General features: G+C 48.2%; 4 protein-coding genes across 4 annotated transcripts; 2 read left to right on the top strand and 2 right to left on the bottom strand.

Moving 5' to 3' along the window:
* Nucleotides 1–198: 198 nt before the first annotated feature.
* On the bottom strand, nt 199–2,442 carry BP5553_00650 (Uncharacterized protein; the record flags this gene model as incomplete). The annotated part of the gene is made up of 1 exon (XM_032009273.1): nt 199–2,442. One exon carries the CDS (start codon nt 2,440–2,442, stop codon nt 199–201), a length of 2,244 nt encoding a protein of 747 aa, XP_031873327.1.
* A 3,625-nt stretch (nt 2,443–6,067) lies between these two features.
* BP5553_00649 (Epsilon subunit of F1F0-ATP synthase N-terminal) lies at nt 6,068–6,864 on the top strand (the record flags this gene model as incomplete). Its single annotated transcript, XM_032009272.1, has 5 exons — nt 6,068–6,172; nt 6,223–6,252; nt 6,392–6,545; nt 6,602–6,780; nt 6,832–6,864. The coding sequence occupies 5 exons, from the start codon at nt 6,068–6,070 to the stop codon at nt 6,862–6,864; spliced, it is 501 nt and encodes a 166-aa protein (XP_031873326.1).
* A 2,078-nt stretch (nt 6,865–8,942) lies between these two features.
* Nucleotides 8,943–9,577, bottom strand: BP5553_00648 (Uncharacterized protein; the record flags this gene model as incomplete). Its single annotated transcript, XM_032009271.1, has 2 exons — nt 8,943–9,346; nt 9,409–9,577. The coding sequence occupies 2 exons, from the start codon at nt 9,575–9,577 to the stop codon at nt 8,943–8,945; spliced, it is 573 nt and encodes a 190-aa protein (XP_031873325.1).
* Nucleotides 9,578–10,283: 706 nt separating this feature from the next.
* BP5553_00647 (Uncharacterized protein) lies at nt 10,284–11,501 on the top strand (the record flags this gene model as incomplete). Its single annotated transcript, XM_032009270.1, has 2 exons — nt 10,284–10,939; nt 10,994–11,501. 2 exons carry the CDS (start codon nt 10,284–10,286, stop codon nt 11,499–11,501), a joined length of 1,164 nt encoding a protein of 387 aa, XP_031873324.1.
* Between the last annotated feature and the right edge of the window lie 3,654 nt (nt 11,502–15,155).

Here is a 15,155-nt window from a genome sequence, read left to right as displayed (position 1 = left end):
GACGTGCTTGCACGCGGTAAGGTAATATCTCGATAGTGATCTGGATAATGTAGGGAAAAAGTGGTATATACAAATCCCTCAGTCTACACAAATAGTGGATGTGGACGGTGGATGGGTAGTAGAAGAGAAAGATGTACAAAAGAGTAAAATATTTTGAATAGAAAGGTAGATGAAAGTACCGCTGACGTTGCTGTGAGCCTAAGCAGACATCATGTAATGGCCTTGAACTCCAGTCTTGCCAGCCATGACGAGCCCAAGCTCACGCATCCGTTCTGCGCCTTTCCCAGGCTGAGGCTTACGCTCAGCGTTCTGTTTCCGGCCGCGGTTGTTGTACTGCTTCTGGAAGAACTTCTCTTTGCGCCGTTGCCGTTTCCTCTCTAGACCCTTGACGATATCAATAGCACCACGAACAACACAGTCACCTGTGTCATTGCCGGAAGCAGCAGCTATGCGAGAGGCCCGATATTGCCGACCAAACGCATTAGGAGCACGGGGAAGTGACTTCGTATGAGTGAGGCCCGGGCGTGACGCGAGCGGCGCGAAATTGATAGCTTTACTGTCACCTTGAGCCGTTGGAGAGGTTGCTGGCGAACGGACGGCCCGCGGTGGCGGTGGAGAGCGCATCCGCTTCGGGGAGTGACCAAATAGCTTACGAGGCGGAGGGGATCGAAGCCGTTGCTTCGGAGGGGGTGAACGGGGTCGTCGGGGCGAAAGAATTGGAGACTTGCGGCGGGCTGTGGTGGAACGACGTCGGCCATGGTGTTCCTGGTCCGACTCTTCAAATTTCCCATGGAGCCATACATGCTCCTCGCTGTCATTGCCGTCCCGCACGTCGTCGTCATCATCCTCCTCGTTTTCTAGATCGGAAGTAGGAAAGCTAGGATCTATATCTTGTGGAGTTTGGATACGCTTAGCATTCTTCCGGGCCTCCATACAAGATATGTATGCATTTTCAATCGGTCTATCCTCGTCCAAAGTACCGCAGACAAAATCGGTACTGTCAGGCAACTCGGGAGTACCAGGTCGAATTTTAATCGGGCGACGGCGTAAATAACGATTGCCTTGTGGGCCCACGACAGACTCCATGTGACCAACAGATTCTATTGACGAAGCAGAGGCGGCCCGATGAGCAGATGGACGGTAGGTTAGAGAGCCTCCAGGTCCAGTATTGGGAAGATTATATCCTGGGGACCAGAAGGCGAATTCCCCTTCAGGATCGCTCTCGTCGTCCGAGTCAGCAAATCCAGCCTCGTTATCGGTCTCATTGCCATCAGACTCCTCATCGTCATCATCGTCGTCGTCCTCATCGTCATCGTCGTCATCGTCGTCATCCTCAGCGGCATCGTCATCGTCATCATCGTCGTCTTCCTCTAATGCTTCTTCTTCAGCCTCATTACCGAGTTGGCGAATGGCATTCTCCATCTTTAGGGTATCATTGATGGTCAGCCTGGCTTTTGGAGCTTCATCCTCTTCCCGAATCCAGTCATCTTCTTGTAGTCCCTCACTGGCAAATTCATGGAATCGAGTGGCCTCCGAGCATTCCAAGGACATTTCATCAGCAATGATATATTTCGGTTTGGTCCTTGTTGCGACAGGACTGCCTGAGGATCGGTGAGCAGTGGAAGCGACGTCTCGGTGAGGCCGCGGCGATGATTGGGATGTAGTTCTAGGGGACTTTTTGGGAATTGGAGCGTTCTGTGCTTCAGATGGCTGCGACTCGAACTTGTCATCGGCCGGAGACTTGGTCCTCTTGTCGGATGGTTTTGGGCCCGAGCAGGCGAATTTAATCTTGCAGACGCGCTGTTGTGGCTGCGCGTTTGCTGCAACGGGAGCTGGTTCTGGAGCCGGTCGTGCGGCTGGCTTAGGAGCCATGTGTTTCCCTCCACCACAAGCAAATGTGATCGTGCGTTTCTTCGGTGGAACGACCATCTCAGGCTGGGCCGACTTAGGAGAAACGGCAATCAATTCGGCAACAGGTAAGGAATCGTTCATGCCGGTATTAACCGCGATGGGCATTGGTGGCGATATCGATTCTCCAGCTAGAGAATATGGAGCAAAGCTGGTAAATGTAGCACTAGGAGGAGGGCTAGGTGTACTCGTGCGTGCAGGACTTGTGAGGCCACCATCACTTGTCAATTCCGCCGTCGAGGTCATGCTAGCGTTGCTCATCATCGATCTTCGACGGGACGAGTCTGGGTTGACTTGTATTTCGTGCTTGGAAGCTTGGTTGTCGGGATTCTTCATGAGTGCTTTTGTAAGCAGCGATTCCTTGCGCTGGGCTTGGGATCGGACTGCGGATTTGTGAAAATCGGTTTGCAACTTCTCCAGGCGTCGATGATCCGGGGGCTCATCCACGTCGGCAACAAGATCTTCTTCTGCCACGGGATCTGTGTTGCTGGCAGCGGTGGAAGACCGCCAGTTGAAGAAGCTCTGGAGACCCATTTTGTAATTTCAAGGGGGCGCAAACCATTAGAGAGGATTGTAAGATGGAATCGGCGGTAATTGGGGGGGAGTCCGTGAGCGGTACCCCTCGGGAGGTATTAAAATATTTTGTGTATTTGTATTGAATGTTGTCGACTTTCGCGATGGGTGGCGGCTCCAACAAGTAGAGCAATCACTAGGCGACAATGAAAGTCGATCCAAGGCAACAAGGTGTGCGGGATTCTCGTATGGATATAATCGGACGGAATAACCTTAGCAGGATCGGCAGAAATCAGATGCAGCGTTGACTGTCGTCAGATAACTCGAAGCAAGTTCAAGAACCGGATTGGTTATGGCGTCCCTAGGGGACCGTTGTGCTATAATTGATAAGGCATCATGTATTGTGAAAAGGGATCCAGGTGGATTTTGCAGAAGCAGAGACGGCGGGATTTAGGGTTTTTGGTTGTTCTCGTGAGATTGAATGTTCCAGGCGGGAAGAATTTGTGCTGGAGATCTTGACCTGATTTTGCGAGTGACGTTGGAACCAGCAGGGCTGAAGGGCCGCAAGCAACACAGGGACGGATCTCGCGTCAGACAGCCTGGCTGAGCGACGGAAGCTTAGGGCTTGGCTGTGCAAGACGGTGGCCAACACAAGTTTGGCCACGCCCTACAGTCGAGGAACTTTCTTTTGAGGGGGGATACGCGTTGGTTTCGGGCGATATGTGAGGGTGCGGGTGAGGGCGAAGAGAATGGAGGGGGGAAAGGCAAATATGAAGGTGGGAGGAGGATGGGAGGACAGGATGGAGGGGAGGGAGAAGGGGAAAAATAGAAAAGGTACTGGGCACTGGCACTGGCACTGGCGGGTAGGGCAATAAAGGGAAAAAGCCTGTGGCGGTCGCAAATGTTGGGTTTGCGGTGAGCGCGGTGCGGTGCGGTGGTGTGGCTAGCCCAGAGGGTACGTAACCACAGGCTACAGTGCCCCCTCGCTACCCTGCCACGGCCGTCGACCTGACTCCTGGCGGCGAGCGTGCGAGTTTAGGGGCTTTCTATAGGGGGGTTGTCAATCCCTCGGGGCCCATTTGTCCTTGGAGACCCCCCCGGGTGCGCTGGGCCAAGCTGGGCACTGGAAATTTTCATCTTGGTACAGTACTTTGTACGTAGTACGTACGAGGTAGCACCGCCACCAGCCGATACTATCCCTTTTATCTCTGATTTTACTTTACAGTATTGTCTTTATTTTACAGTATTCTCTTTGTTTTATTCTCGTTATTGTCTCTCTCCCAAATTCAAAAGAACGCCCGGTTCTCCTGGGCCCCCAATTCCGCGCTGCTTTGTTTTGCTTTTGGGGGGGGTGCTAGCAAGCCGTGGCGCCCCAGGACGGGTATATTGAATATCGAATGCCTGGATTTCAGGAGCAAGGCGCGGCAACGCGAATAACGATCTGCGTGCATCATCAATTATTATTATTGCGCTGTCAAATCCTAAATACCGGCACGCCAAGATACCGGCCAGTCGATCTACAAGTAGCACCTCGGCGCTCGTGCGGGTCCTGTCCTGTGCTGTGCTGTCCTGCTCATCGATGTTGAAACATCCATCCATCCACCCATCTTCGGCCGTGGGGGCACGCTGTTGTGTGGTCTTCTGACAAACGCCGTGAACAACTTCCCACTGCTTTCGCGTGGACGCGGGTACTCGAGACTTGAGCCCTGCTGCTACTGAGCTGGCATGTGGAGGTACTTGGTACTTGGTACTTCGTGGTCTTTATTTTTATTACTCAATCCTCCCTTCTGCATCCCCAAGTTCCCAACCCACGCTGCTGGATTTAGCCACAATCCCCAGAGTTGAAGGTCTGAAAGCCTTGCCCTAATCTGCGATAACGGCTCTCCTCCTCTTCTACTGTAGTGGTGCTTTCTACGTGGGATGCTGCAAAACGAACTGCCGTACCTTGGTGCCCCTCACAGAGAATCCATCCCTTATGACAATCGGAATATCAATCCAGAGCCCAATTACAGAACGGGGAAAACTGGATAGGGCAGTGGGAATCTACCGAGTAACACGCAACACGACTTCCTACTGCTCTGATCTCTGACCGCAACTTACCCCACATTCGCTGCATCTACGCTACGTTGCTACCGTACGCTACGGTCTCTGATCCTGTCCCATCCAGCTGCTGGAGCTTGACTAAACTGGTCCAAATATTGCCCAACCTGACACGTCCATCTGCATGTGCGGGTGCCTCTCGCAGGTTGCGATGCAATCCTCGGGATTCGGGAAAGATAGGGCAGACCATCAACTCGGTGGGTGCTCATGTTCCGATGGTCCAATAGCAACACCACATCCCGCGACCTGAAGATGGTGTTGGTGTCGTGGGACGCGTGACGCGTGACGCTTTTCAAGAAACGCCATGATCCCGCAAACCCTGGAAATGGAAAGATGAGCTGAGCTGACTGAGAGGACGAGTGAGACTGAGAACTGAGAAACTCGGATTCCTCACCGCAGCTGGGCTGTGTGACACTCCTCTTTAACAACTACCCCGACCCCGACCTCGACCGCAAATATTCAGACAAAGCTTGTTGTAATCCTGTTGGATGCAACGGAGTACTACTACCTAGGAGCCTACTCGGAAGCTTGTACTGTACTGTACTGTACTTCCGCATTTCCAGGGTTCGCGGGCACATCCGCCCTAAGGCAACGGCTCTGATACCTGTGAGAAGGCTGCATATGCACAGCACTTTCCTGTACTTCACCTGCACGCTGTTCGACAGCATTTCGGCTGCATACTATGGCGTAACGACACGCAGGATCTTGAACATTATGAGGGATTAATGACCTCCAGTCGATTTTCTCCCCTCTTAAAAGCGCGAATGGAATGTTCGCATTGGTGGTTGGATGATCAGTGACTTGTCCGAGTAACTTGTAACTTGCAACTCTGCTCCTTAATATCGCCATGATAACCCTTAAATGCGGGGTACATCCCCATCAACTTATATAGAATTAGGGACGACAAATAACGGTTATTGGTTTAACATTCTTTTTATGTAATGTCCCTCTGTCGATCACGACCATCAACACATGTAACTGGAACCCCTTGATACATACCTCTAGGTATCTAGGTACATACCACATAACCCGATGGCAGCCTCTAAGAGGTCTTCGGTTACTAAGCAAGTACTTCGTATTTATTATTAGCAATTGCTTGTGATGAACGCATCTTGCATATCTTTACGAGAAATCCTATATTCCTCCTCCGCTGAAGGGGTCAGGTTAGATGCTGCTCCTCCTGTTAGTTTCCGTTGCCATCTTTAACCGCAATCGGATTTGTCAGCATTGCCACTCACGGTCGTGGAAAGTTTTCAAGTCAGAACCTCGGGATGAAGTAAGGCAAGCGTCACGTGCAATCTGCCAACTCATGTCACTTGAATGACGGACCTCAATAACGATTCTCACATATTCATAACATGTAAACCAAATCCTTTCTATTTTCAAGCCATTATTCAAAATCACCTGACTTCAGCGTGTTGATACAATCACGTGATATTTGCGCTAAACCATGTTCGAATGAAGGGTAGCCGAGCATCTTGAACTTCAGTGAAAGCTCTCCTCCAGGTCAAACAACGGCAACCTCCAATTGATACCCGAACACACCATGAACTCCCTCCGTATTGCTCGTACGGTTCTGCGGGCGCGCCCTGCAGCTATCAAGGCGCCTCTGCTGCAGCGAAGAGGGTACGCCGAAGCCGTGTCGGATAAGGTCGGTAATCCATCACAGATTTTTGCGATCCGGTTCTAATCGTCCCACAGATCAAGTTGAGTTTGGTCCTACCGCATCAGGTATGTTCGATATCCGATTGAGATGGTATAAGGGTTTAGGGGTGGATGAGGGCTAGGAGTGCGAAGGTTGAGGTGGCAGGAGGATTGGAGATATGGGCCGTGACTCGAGTGTGCAAAACCACTAACCAGTCCGCAACAGTCCATTTATAAATCGCAAGATGTCGTCCAAGTCAACATCCCCGCAGAGTCCGGCGATATGGGTGTGCTGGCAAACCACGTTCCCTCCATTGAGCAGCTGAAGCCCGGCCTCGTCGAGATTATCGAGGAGACCGCTGGAAGCAAGCAATACTTCCGTACGTCCCCTCCACCAGCCCATACCTGTTCCCTAACTAACGCAGGGACTGCATAGTCTCCGGTGGATTTGCCATTGTTCAACCGAACTCGGAATTGAGCATCAATGCCGTCGAGGGTTTCCCGTTGGAGGATTTCAGCATAGATGCTGTGCGATCACAGATCTCCGAGGCGCAGAAGATTGCCGGTGGAAGCGGTAGCGAGCAGGATATTGCTGAGGCGAAGATTGAGCTCGAGGTAAGTTTTCCCGCGGTATATTGATGGGTTCCAAGGCTAATGGAAATATAGGTCCTGGAAGGTCTACAGGCTGTCTTGAAGTGATGGAGTAACTCGGACCCTGGTTGAAGGCGAGAAAACTATAGAAGCTGCAGCCATGTACATCATTGTTTCGTAAATGCATCCTATGAATTAGGGTCTCCCATTGCATAGTGTACACTTTCATGACTACTCTTCCTGTTATGTTCTAATTTAAGCAAAACCGCCATTGACTTCGGATTCTGCTGCATCAATGCCTCTTCCTTTCCACCGGCCATTCCATCCTTCAAATTCTTGGGCAAAGCTGCTGGAGATATTTAATTATAACAGCAAGCAACTTACGAAGCTCCTTTTAGTATTTGACTTCTTCTGTTAAAAGCCGAGGAGCCTACACGTAGTCACAGATATTCAATTTATATCTGAGGGGCCCCCCCCATACGTGGATATTTGGGCTTCGAATTATAAAAGACTACTGCAGATTTTCTTAATGCAAGTTATCGACTAGTCCATTTTACCTTACAATAACATTCATAAAGGAAAGCTTACTCTTCGTCGCTATCTCGAACTTTGCAGTGCATGACTCTTAATAAAACCATTGATTATCTATCTTAGCTGAGAAGTGCTAGACGATATATATTTGAGAATATGAGAGGTTCACGATTCTTTTGTGTTGCAGAGGACAAAACACATGCTGGGCATGTTGGCAGTATGCTACAGGATTTACTTTATTGCCAATTTCTAAATTACCGACAGGTTTTACGCTCTTAACCTACACATATATACCCTCTTCCTTTCTCGTTTTGGTTGCCTTTGGCTATAGATAAACGATACTCTAAAAGTTGAGATTGGGGACTTGAACAGTTGTTGACGGGAGGCTAAAGCTAGGTGAGAGGGAGGTCTCCCGGTATTTGAGAGATTATGCATTAATATCGAGTAATAAATGTAGAAGACGCTATATAGGCAAGTTAAGCTCGGTCAAGCTATATCATCATCAATTGAAACTAGGGTACATCAGGCATTATTACGCGGCTCCTCTTTTCCTACTTCTCTCCATGGATTAAATTGTTAGAGTTACAAGTGCCTAGAAGGCACGCTGCGCAAATACCTCCATAGCTGCATGGAAATGTCCACGCAAAGTGAGACGATATAACGCCCATGACAGGGAGGTGTTATGGCAGGTTCGGAGGTTTAGAAAAGTCAGATCGAGATCGCAGTTAGACGCCATTTAAGGACATTCAGCCTCCAAGTAGAACATATGTGCCCAGTGGCCAAACAATTTGCTGATTCCTAGGCACATACTATGGATTCATGGATTCATGTAGCCCAGCCAAGGGTGTTTCAGGAGATCCTTCGTAACCTTCCTCTCCTCTCTGGCAGTCACTAGAGCATATAACTAACAAAATCGAGGAAGCTTTTCTGGTCTTCTCCCTCATGGGAAAGTAACTGAGCCAGGAAGATTGAGATCGGAGGGGATAGGGGTTTTATAAACGAGGTCGACAAAGCTGAGGCTCACTAGTACGACAAGATTCCAGATGCCTGCACTGTACGACCAACCTGTGCCTAAGATGGCATCTGGAGCCTGGAACAGGGGAGGCTGAATGAGGTGTCACAAAGGTTCGGGGCCATTTGGTACCCGAGCTAAACCGAAGTTCCCCCAATTTGGAAGCATTCTAACAACTGTAATGGGGAAAATCATATTGTGACGGATATATTGACATGATCATTTTCAATCATTTTCAACTTTCCGAGGTGTATCATGGTTGGTTTTGGTTTCAACGAAAGCTTCAATCACGGATGGGTCCTCGACTTCCATTATAGTGTTGTCATGCTTAATATCTGGGAAAGGAACAACATTAGTATGAACTAGCCATTGGATTCTTGTCGAGCTTGGCTCCCTAGAGGCTATATTTCCATAGTGAGGCTATCTAGCCGACCCGCTAAGGAGACTGTTTCCAGCCACGGCTTCAAACGTGAGGGCCCTTTGGCAACATACCATTTGCTATGTCTTTCTCATACGCTGATTTGCGGCAATTGTGCAAAGCTTTCGCTAGGATCAATAGCCATGACCCAACTATTCCACATAAAGGAGCCGCTGTATCTTGTGGTATATTTCTTGGCTACCATTGAAATTCAACAGCATCTCTTCACCAGACATCCTGTGGCTCAACTGCAAAACTTTCCCCATTCTCCCTAACATGCTTCCTATCCTTATCCCTCCTCAAGGGTTTGCGCATATCATACGCATCTTCGCCATCCTTCGTCTTATCCGTTGGATCATCACTATAATAATCCAGCACCCTCCTGTAAACGTTATATCCCATCCCCTGGTACAACTTCTGGGCTATCTGGTTGCTCTTTCGCACAAACAGGTCCACGAACCACGCATCGTACTCGTCACCGCTACGCTCGAGGGATTGGGAGAGTGTGCGCGCCAGACCGAGACGCCGGGCGTGAGGGGCGACGGTCAACGCCGTTATGTGGGCGTGGAATGGAAGATAGTGAGGGGAGAATTTATAGAAGGAGGGGGAGGACTCGAGCTTGCCCATTACTATTTAGTAGACAAGTTGGTTAGTAAAGATAAGGGGATATATAAGGGGAGGAAAACTGTACTGTAGGCGTCGATTGTCCCATCTTGCCCTTCGGCTACATCGAACAGATGTGGCCACCGCGCCGTATATGAAAAGTAGAAGTTGAGGTCGTAGGTCTCGGTCAGAGGATCGAGGTTGGTGGGGTTGAATTTGAAAACATCCATTGCGTGGAATGGACGTAGGGACGTCATTTTGATGGGGGAAAAGAAATTATACGCCACTTGGTGCCCTGCAGGTAGATCGTGGCGTGGAGTTCTATTTTTGTTGCTCGAATGTATAGGTGCTATGTTATGGTACGGTGGAGGTTGTTCTTCGATTTCGAGGCGTCCCTCACTGTACTTCGTGCGGAGTTGAAGAAACGCCCAATGACAATTATGCTACCAAATCCTTTCACGGCCGTATCCCAAAGCCCAAAACGCTTCAGAGACTTTCAATGGACCATTAATAAGTTCGTGTTAACGTACTGTCTTTTTCTTAGAAGGATTTCGCAAAGCGCATTGATATCTTTCTTTGAGTAGTTTGGCTTGACAGGGGTCCACCACCAATCGCGAAATCCACGACCTTGATACGCAGTACAGAGTATAGACCAGGAATTATAATATGGCATCAACCCAATAATCAATAAACCCTGTACCGTCTCCACGTCGATCCGGCAAGCTGTAAGAATAACAAATTCTCCTATCTCCGCTCTGCCAGCGCGCTTTTCGACGTGTCATCCAACTACTTGTGCCATAATTCACGAGATACCTCCATTACGAGCAGTCACTGAGGTACCCAGTACGACGGCGACGACAACGGTGAGCTGTAAACCGTCCGCGGTAACACCTGGGGGCTCATTCTGCTCGGCAGATCATCTCCAAACCGGCCGACTACCTTTCCTTCGAGCTCGATTTCAAAATGCCTTCGTCTCCGCGAACTCCGAGGCATAGTCGGCACCCCTCGAACATCGACCTCTCCTTTGCGACGCCCCTCTCTTATGATAACGACCCCAGCTCCCGAAGACACTCAAAAGCCTCCATACATAGCCCTACTACTCCAAATCACCATAGCCTCGGGCGATCAGATTCTATCGGACGAGATGTATTTAGCAGCGGAGGTCCTGCACAGGCATCAAATGGACTCGGCAACCTAGCTGACGAGTTGGCGGATGCTTGGGACGAGGATGATATAGAGGAGGACGAGGACGAGGATGAGCCTGAGATGAATTTCCAAGAAGAGAGGCAAGTGGAAGAACCAACAAGGGATAGCGGTGTAGATGTTGCGTCTTCGCCAGTTGAAGCTCCGTCAAAACCGACGCAGCTGACACCACCGATCGGCGGGAGAGGTCACCGGAAGCACATGAGCGAGTATGACGGTAGTGATTATGGAGGCGATTCGGATTTGGATTCTCCTGGGATACCACCGGGTCTGGTAGCCAGAATGGATACGGTGGAGGGTCTGGCACGAAGAGGCACGGAAAACAACGGCACTGATAGGGATGGAGTCATTACCAGGGTGGTAGAAGGACTGAAGGATCTTGGTGGACAATCTGGAGTTGAGGGCGGCGCTACAAGGTATACTCCCTGCATGATATTTGTTTGTGTTGCGTATATACTAATGGTTTCCAGACTAATCACAGCACACACCGCATTATCAAGTCACTTATTGCACCAGACTCGGCTTCTACAATCTCTCGCATACCCTTTATTCTCCCCTCTAGTCCAACCGCCAGATGAGGAATTTATCGACGATCTAATTCCCCTTCTCGTCACGCTCAACGAATCCATACCCCGCCCTACAACCGCTGCCTTCACCTCATTGACCCAACTCCACGGTTTAACAGCTGACCTAGTCCAAACTCTCAACTATCTTTCCGACACACTACACATGTCTCGCCAAACCACCACAACAGCCACGCGGCGGCTGCGAAGCGCCCGTGAGCTTGTTGCCGAGATGCGGAAGGAAGAGGAGGCCCGCGAAGAAGGCGAACTCTGGCTCAAGCGAGGGAATTGGTCAGAAAGGCTCGGGGCTAGAGAATGCGCAGGCGTTTGTGGGGATGTAGTTGGGGGATTTGAGCAAGTGTGTAATGACTGGCGGGCCAGACTCCTTGCCCAGGCAGACGGGGTGAGTGCTTGATTTCAAAGGTGTTATGATGGAGCAGGACGGCCATATGATTTATTAACGCATAAACGGAAGCGGATATGAGGCGTTGGTTTGGTCAGGTCGTTGGACTGGTGGACAGGAGGAGCTACCTTGCTTATATAGATGATAAATTATGAAAGCAATGGAAATCGAAAGCTTTGCAGTGCGATTAGCCGGTTATCTGGCAGTTTGGTCCGAATCCTCCTTAGACTACGGATCCCGAAACTGCGGCCCTACAAGTCAGTGTCGTTGCAGTATCATTATATTTGAATTTTTTACTATCGGATCCTCCGCTCTATTTGCCTTGTTTACCCGTCTCTATTCTGTAATTTCACCAGGACACATGTTGATCCCTCTAGGCATTAGAATCAAGCCAGCATCTCGGATCTTATAAGGGTGGTTTCGGAACAACGCTACTAGCCTAGATAGGTGTCTACTTCCATTGTAGGTTTTGATTAGTGAGATGTCGACGAGGAAACCTCAAAATATTGGAAAGTTGGCTTGGTATTTTAGTAATAATCATCTAAATTTCCTCTCGGAGGCTGATGATACATGAGACTAATAAAGGCTTGCAAGTTAGCTGTTTATTATGACTTTCAAAAGGCTCGCTATGAACTTAAAGTAACCAACTTAACTCATTGAAATTGACAGGCGTCCTAAATATTGACAGATATCCTGTAGTTTGCCGACCGTCTATAGGGCACTAATCTACAACTAATTATTTGGTTGTATCGTTGTTCTATTAAAGGGGCAGATGCGTCCTAGGCATGGTGCCTTGATGATTTTAAGAAGCTTTGAAGTACATAAATATTTGGGTACATAACTTGAGATCCGCTTGAATATCAGGGCCGAAACCTCTGTAGTTCAACTCACTTTAACATATTGAGAACCACGAAGCATTTTAATTAAGGAATAAACCTTCTGGCTGTGACTAAGCTTTCACTTTGGGGGTGTTTTGGGAATTTAGAGAGGCGAGTGAGCTCGGTCGGGAGCAACTAGCGATGAAATAAGGATAAGGAGTTGTCTATAACCACAACAGTTTTTAAAAGTGTACTTTTAGTATTTGAGGAAGGCAAATAGACGAAAATGGGGCAACGTTCTGTCTCTTGCTTGAATGCGGTATAGAAATATAATTTAGGGCAGGGACTGATAGAGGCGAATCATAGGTTAGACTATTCTATGCTTCAGCAGTGAGAGGGAATAAATTGAAGGGAACATACTGCTAGACTTGCTGTCATGATTCCCTTATAGGTAAATCTACATGCTATATGCTGCGATTCCGCCCCTTCACTCCCCCCTTTTCCGCCTTGCTAAGCGATATTTCTATCGTTTGCAACCGGAATGTCCTCTAATCTCACATCATCCCTCGATCTAGAAGCGAGGCGCCTTAAAGCGCGACGCATTAAACAATGATTTGCAAAGCAGTATATAAGACCCAAGAGAGCAAATACAACGATTATAATGATAGCGATGATACCGTCGCGTTGATTATAGAGTTCCCCGTCATTATCTTGCATCGTTGGGTTATTTGTATGGTTGCTAACCTGGGTGGCTGCTAATATGGCGGCCACCATGATGATGAGCGAAGTCATATTTGCCTTCTGGTTCAAGGAACCTAATATGGCGAACTAACACCTGAATGTATAACCTAGCTGCTGCCCAGAAATTCAGATAGCACTGGAAGAATGAAAGCAGGTGCGGAGGCGAGTATAATTACTAGTCATCCTAAAGATGTGGGATGGAGTTTGAACTTCCACTTATAAGTAAAAACCGACAGTCGCTGTTTAATAGCTTGTTTATATTCGACATGAGACGACACCCTTTCCCTGTAATATTCTCTAGCTCAAGGTAGAGCATTAACAATGGCATTGTTTTAGGGAGCAACAACCTGCAGGTAGCAGTTTCCTTTCATTTATTTGCTTGTGATATATGTGTAACTAATAATGCGATGTTGTCCTAGGCCCTCCATGAAATTTAAATCAACGGCAAAGAAGGGAAAAGCTATCAGAGGTGTCCTAAACTTAACATAGCAGCCAGTATAACTAGATAAATAATATCTAAAGCTCCTTTAACTACAAACAAAATTCGTCCGTATAATCCAGTAACTAAAGCGCTTTTCGCAAAGCAGAGGAGGAAGCGCTTGCTTAAGTTCAACAGTAAGCCCACCCAACCGACTCTTTGTCCTAGCGTACCTATGTAGGTGCTAATAATACAAATGTCTCTTGAACATTTGGGCTTTTTATTTTTCAGACCAGACCTCGCAATCAGGGGCCCAAATCTCGGTCGCCTTTAATGTCAAAACATACATTCCTTGCAAGTATGTATGCTAGTTCCTATTCGGGGCAAACTTGCAAACCCCGCATTACAACAACAAAGAATGCCTAGCTTATGACATTCGTTTCCTTTGATAGTATAGAGCAGTGGGATGTTTCAGAATTTGCGATGTGCAACAAAATTAATTTTGAGGATATGGGTTGACGTCTGTGGCTGGTCTTTTAGGCCGGTTCCGGCGGCCTTAGTGTGTTTCCCTTCCGGATTTCTCGGACAGACAAAGAAATAAGGGCCTTTGTCTTTCAAAGATGGGAAATGTTTCAGAAATTGCGATGTGCAACAAAAATAATGTTTGACTAGTTGTGGAACTATAGTGGAGGGCTAAATGCCTTCTTTGGACATTAGAATTGGCGGTCACGAGACCGTTAAGTCCTTGGTTATAATCCCGTCCTACGCTATATATATATAAACTTGGGCGTCATGAATTGTTTGAAGGCTCTTTGTCATGGCCATATTCAAGCTTTGGTGTCTGGCCTTTCCCAGTGCCACGAATCGACGCCCATTTATAGCCTGCCGGTAGTGAGAGCATGTGCTTCAACTTGAAGCATGCTGGCAACCTAATATGCCCCCTCGATCTTTTCACTGGACTGTGTCTTATATGCGCTTTGACTTTGCTCTTCTCACCTTATGTTTTTGATTCTACCAAAAAACAGCTACATCATGACATCCAACAAGGATAAAATCCGACCGCTCCGCATTATAATCTCAGGCTCTGTAACAATGCGGAAATTCATGCATCATGTTCAAAGCTCAATCCATAAAGAGCACTCTGGCCTTCTTCTGTGACAGTATCACAGTTATTCTATTTCAAACCCATCACTGAGAAATATTCCGAGCGCAGAATATCATCGAGGCATACGAAAGACATGTCTTCTAGACGTTCGAGATGTTCGCGAAATTTGAGAATACTGTCTCGTCCACCAGCGTACTGAATTGGATTCCAGGCAGGTACGACTGATTTTGCCACAACTTGCGCTCGGGGGTATTTTCATTCCGGGATTTATAAGTAGGAGACAGTACCTCGATCTGAAACATTGATCATGATCGCTTCATAAAGCTTCAAAAGTCCGAGCAGCTTGTCTCATCCAACAAGATAATCGCGTTGAAACCAAAGCGACTAGGAAGGGCTGATGACCTCGTTCCTGGGGGTTTGCTCTCGAAGCACTTTGTCTCCCAGTGGTTTCAAGAAGGGCAAACTTCAGTCTCTATCAGTATAATGAATGCAGCTTAGATAGTACGCGGGAAGCCTCAATTCCGGAGATCTCTAAGGAATCTACTTGGGAGCTTCGGTAAGCTGCTTGAGCACCAACTCTTTTT

This window comes from Venustampulla echinocandica (assembly GCF_003357145.1).
Source record: "Venustampulla echinocandica strain BP 5553 chromosome Unknown scaffold_0, whole genome shotgun sequence".
Classification (NCBI taxonomy): domain Eukaryota; kingdom Fungi; phylum Ascomycota; class Leotiomycetes; order Helotiales; family Pleuroascaceae; genus Venustampulla; species Venustampulla echinocandica.
The sequence above is the reverse complement of the archived record's forward strand: the minus strand, read 5'-3'. Positions and strand labels throughout refer to the sequence as shown.